At 36.6% G+C, this 4739-nt stretch overlaps 1 protein-coding gene across 1 annotated transcript; it reads left to right on the forward strand.

Annotated features, from left to right (window-relative positions):
• Positions 1–1979: 1979 nt before the first annotated feature.
• LOC122080690 (omega-hydroxypalmitate O-feruloyl transferase-like) lies at positions 1980–3850 on the forward strand. Its single transcript, XM_042647509.1, has 2 exons — positions 1980–2423; positions 2796–3850. Exons 1-2 carry the CDS (start codon positions 1986–1988, stop codon positions 3651–3653), a joined length of 1296 nt encoding a protein of 431 aa, XP_042503443.1. The 5' UTR covers positions 1980–1985; the 3' UTR covers positions 3654–3850.
• Positions 3851–4739: the final 889 nt, after the last annotated feature.

Genomic DNA, 4739 nt, shown 5'->3' on the forward strand with positions numbered 1-4739 from the left:
TGGGAATTCATTTCTTATTTCATGCCTCAATTTCAAAATCTGATTATTTAAAGGGAAAGAATGTGCCATCACTTTATTGATAATGTTTTTTTTTTTTTTTTCTACCAATTAAAGCATAAAAACCCAAAATGGAAAATAATACTTCTAAGATGATTATAGTTGTTACAATCATCACCATCACCATCACCATCACCATCATTCGCGCTTTGTCTTACTGTCTCTAGAAAGCAAAAGAAAAGGAGAGAAATTAGATGAAGAAATAATCTATTTGATGTTCTTTTGGTTAATTACACTGATGACCTGCTTGTATATATATATATATATATATATATATGCAAATACGATTATTCTTTCTTTTTTTTATTCTGTATTAATAGAAGCATATTATATCATTTTGATTTTCTACATTCTTTATGAAATCACTAGCTATCGTTTCTACGCTATTACAATTTAATTGTTTTAAAAATAAATTCTTTAATCATACAATTATGCATTTTTATCTATCCCATTTATAGTTATTGAATATATTTGGATATTATATATAAAATGACTATCACTTCTAACAAAATAAAAAAAAAAAAAACGTTATCACCACTGTGTTTTTCTTTATGTAATTATATGATGAATTAGCCATTATAAATGGCATGATTTTTCATACAAAAAATTTAGATTAAATTCAAAGATATAATACAATTATGGATTTTTTGACAAGCAATTGTGTAATTATACAATTATTTAATATTATTTTATGGGTAAAAGATTCCTTCACGGTCTTGAAGCGAGCCTGTTTTTTCAAGTGGCATAATTAGATGGTGCCCAAATTTTAGGTCCCCTTTTCACATGTCAAGTTTTAACCGAACAAAATTTACTAAGTTTTCAATTAGGGCTTCAAAATTTCCAGGAAATGGGATAATGCACAATCATAGTTGGTTGATGGTACACGTGATTGGACATACATGAGTATGCATTCTAACACATAAGGGTTTATGTTAGATTTTGAGTCTAAAATTTGAGACATGTAGATTATCTGAAATGTACTGTCTATTCAGTGGTTCGAAACTGCCACATCCTTCTCCCATATGGTAGGATTTCAAATTCATAGTGATAAGCCTTTACCTTTACCCAAAAAATAAATACATACAAATTGGCTAATCCCCAAATACATAGCACTCATTGTATTAATTGTATGAAATTAAATTTTCTAAAGAGTAAGAAGATAAAGTAAAAATGTCAGTAGAAGATGTTTTTGTATAATCTAAAATTGAAACCCACAAAAAACATTACTAAATTTATTTACAATTCATAAAATGAGGCCTTAAGTGAAAGTTATGAAAATAAAATAAAAATAGAGTAAAATTATGAAAATGTGGTGGAAAGTTCTCAGTTTTCAGCATTAAAAAAGTGGTGGAAAGTACATTCATAGTGAAATGTAAGTTCAAAGTGATAAAATCACTGGATTCATTACTACAAACTTGAATTCTTGTAGTTTTAAGCAAATCGTCAATCATATCCATCCAATTTACTAAATGGCAAGAGAAGTGTAGTAACTCTTAATTAGTTTTTCTTCTCATTGAATCAGAAACTTGAGCTTTAAAAGGCTGTTGCATGCCCAAATCTAGCTTGTCAGTTTTTTATGCTATGTTAGTAAATAAGATCTTTGAATAATAATTAACCATACCACAACATCCACAAAAAAACACAATTCCATATAGTAGTTTACAAACAACATCTATAACTTTATCCCAACTTAATGTGTTTGGCTACATGGAGATTCCAAGAAAGACGAACGTGAGGATCATGCAAAAAGGTTGACGGCTTATGGCTGATTATAATAAGTGCCGACTGTCAACCTGATGCAATACTACAAATTGGCCACAGGCTTATAAAGACAGACTATAGTAGTTTCATCATGCATGTTAGTTAGAAACAGTTCTAAACATTATGTTCTGGTTTTGATTTTGCAATTTCATTGCAGAAACAGCTAAATGGAGTCTGTCGGGAAGAACGAAAATTTCCTGGTAACGAAGTCGGTACCTGTCATAGTTAAGCCGACATCGAAAACAAATGGCGGGCTCTTCTTCTTGTCCAATGTAGACCAGTACCAATGCCACGTAATCTCTACAGTGTATTCCTATAAACCAACCACAAGAAGCAGTGATAATGTATTTGAAGTGATCAAACAAGCATTGGCTGAGGTATTAGTCCACTACTACCCGCTCGCCGGGAAGCTTACAGCCGGTTCAGATGGGAGACTAGTCGTTGAATGTACAGGAGAAGGTGTACCATTTATTGAAGCAACCACAACTCATGAGCTTGAAGCCTTAGGTGACCTTACTAAGTCAAATTTTGGAATACTAGGACAACTTGTTCATACCTTTCCTCCTACCAAAAGCATTTTAGAAGTACCTCTACTAGCAATTCAGGTATGTTCTATTAGCAATTAGTAACATACAAATTTTGCACAAGGACTACAATTTTTTTTTTCTAAAGATGGGTAGTTAGGCCGAAGTCTCGCGGGTCCATACTGACCCCACAATAGCATGTACTGGGTCATAGTGGGGTTGAATGACAATCATTCAACTTTCACCGGAAGCAGTGAAGATCACTAAGCACCCTGTGTTAGTGGCCCCAATGAGATAAGAGGAGTCCAACTCAGAATCAAACGTTTTCTAAGGCGAAGGTCCCTTGTCAACTCCACTACCCCCTTGGGGTTCAAGGGCTTCAATAAACTCTAATAGATATTGATTATATTGAATGCCCTCTAAAATTCTTGAATTGCTTTTTGGCATCCTCAGGTGACCAGGTTTAACTGTGGAGGATTTGTTCTTGGAGTAGCAATAAACCACAGCATGGTTGATGGACTATGTGCCATGGAATTTATAAGTTCATGGGCAGAAATTGCAAAAGGCTCACCAATAACTGTCCTGCCTTTCCTTGACAGAGCGATAATGAAAGCAAGAGAACATCCTAAGATTGAATTCCCTCACAATGAGTTCTTTCAGATAAAAGATATGCCAAAGAACATTACTGCATCTCAAGATCAAAATTTTTTGATAAAATCTTTCAACTTCAATGTGGAAAGATTGGAACAACTGAAAAGATCAGCCATGGAAGATGGGCTAATAGAGAGATGCTCTAGCTTTGTAGTGGTAGCAGCTTATACATGGCGTATCATGACTGAATCACTTAAGATGGAAGCCGACGAAATGACAAAGCTTGTATTTCCAATAGATCTCAGATCAAAATTCAATCCTCCATTTCCAAAAGGATACTTTGGCAATGCCATCTTCCACACTGGTTGTCTTTGCAGTGCAGGCGAATTAACGAGTAAACCATTGTCATTCGTGGTTCAAATGGTGCAAGATTCAATCAAATTGGTGACAGAGGACTATGTGAGATCTGCTATTGACCACTATGAAGTGAACAGACAAAGGCCTATGGCTACATATACACTTTTTCTGTCAACATGGAGCAAATTGGATTTCCTCACTACTGACTTTGGGTGGGGGAAACCTAATCAATTTATGCTTGGAAATCCAGGATCTAATTTGTGTTTTATCCTCCCTCAAGAGGAAGGCAAGAAGGATGTGGATATCTTGGTGGTCATGAAAGAATCTCTCATAAATACCTTTGAAGATGTTATCCAACTCTGATCCAGAGAAAGGACATGCATTTGATGGATGCTTGTGGAATAATGATCTATATGGACTCCCCTAGCTAGCTCCCCTTTTGATTATTGTTCCCTCCCCCACCCAAGCTTTTAATGTATCATCTTTTTTAGATGTTTAACTCTTTTGTTTAGGGGCCCTCCCTTGGTTTGCCAGTTTGCCTTTGCTTGTTTTCTACCCTTTTCCTCAATATATTTATCGTTCATTAAAAAGGAAATGATCTATATGGAGGATAACAATAAGGAAGAAAGATGCTTTATTCCTTTCCTTCTCTTTATTGTTACCATATGAGTTACCTACCCTATATATCTTGTACTTCTTCCCTTCCTTCTCTGACTATTAGAATATGTTCTTATTAGGCATAATTCAGCACTAGAAAAACCCTAGACTATGCTTTATTGTGACGACTCAAGAATACGGCAAGTACCAAACCCGCCTGGGAGATCCGTGAGGTGTCTCCACCAAGAATACGGCAAGTACCAGGGGTTTGGGAGATCGGTGAGGGTGTGCTTTAGTCCCACATCGTCTAGGGAGAGATTCCTGGATTAGTTAATAATCTCCAGCTTCCTTAACATGACACAACACTTTTAAAGCCTTGAGGCCCACGTGCCAAAGAGGACAATATTGTGCAAGGTTAATGGGGCTGGGGCATTACAAATGGTATCAGAATAGATCCTAAGAGAGTGTGGGGCCACAACGGGGACATTGTGCCTAAAGGGGGGAAGTGTGACGACCCAAGAATACGGCAAGTACCAGACCCGCCTGGGAGATTCGTGAGGTGTCCCCACCAAGAATACGGAAAGTACCAGGCGGTTTGGGAGATTGGTGAGGGTGTGCAAACTTTAGTCCCACATCGCCTAGGGAGAGATTCCTGGACTAGTTAATAACCTCCAGCTTCCTTAACACATGGCATAACGCGTTTTAAATCCTTAAGGTCCACGGGCCAAAGAGAACAATATTGTGCAAGGTTAATGGGGCCAAGAAGTTACAAATGGTATCAAAGCAGATCCTGACAACGTGTGGGGCCACAACGGGGATGCTGTGTCAAAAAGGGGAAGTGTGAAGACCCAA

Source organism: Macadamia integrifolia, chromosome 6, assembly GCF_013358625.1.
Source record: "Macadamia integrifolia cultivar HAES 741 chromosome 6, SCU_Mint_v3, whole genome shotgun sequence".
Lineage (NCBI taxonomy): Eukaryota > Viridiplantae > Streptophyta > Magnoliopsida > Proteales > Proteaceae > Macadamia > Macadamia integrifolia.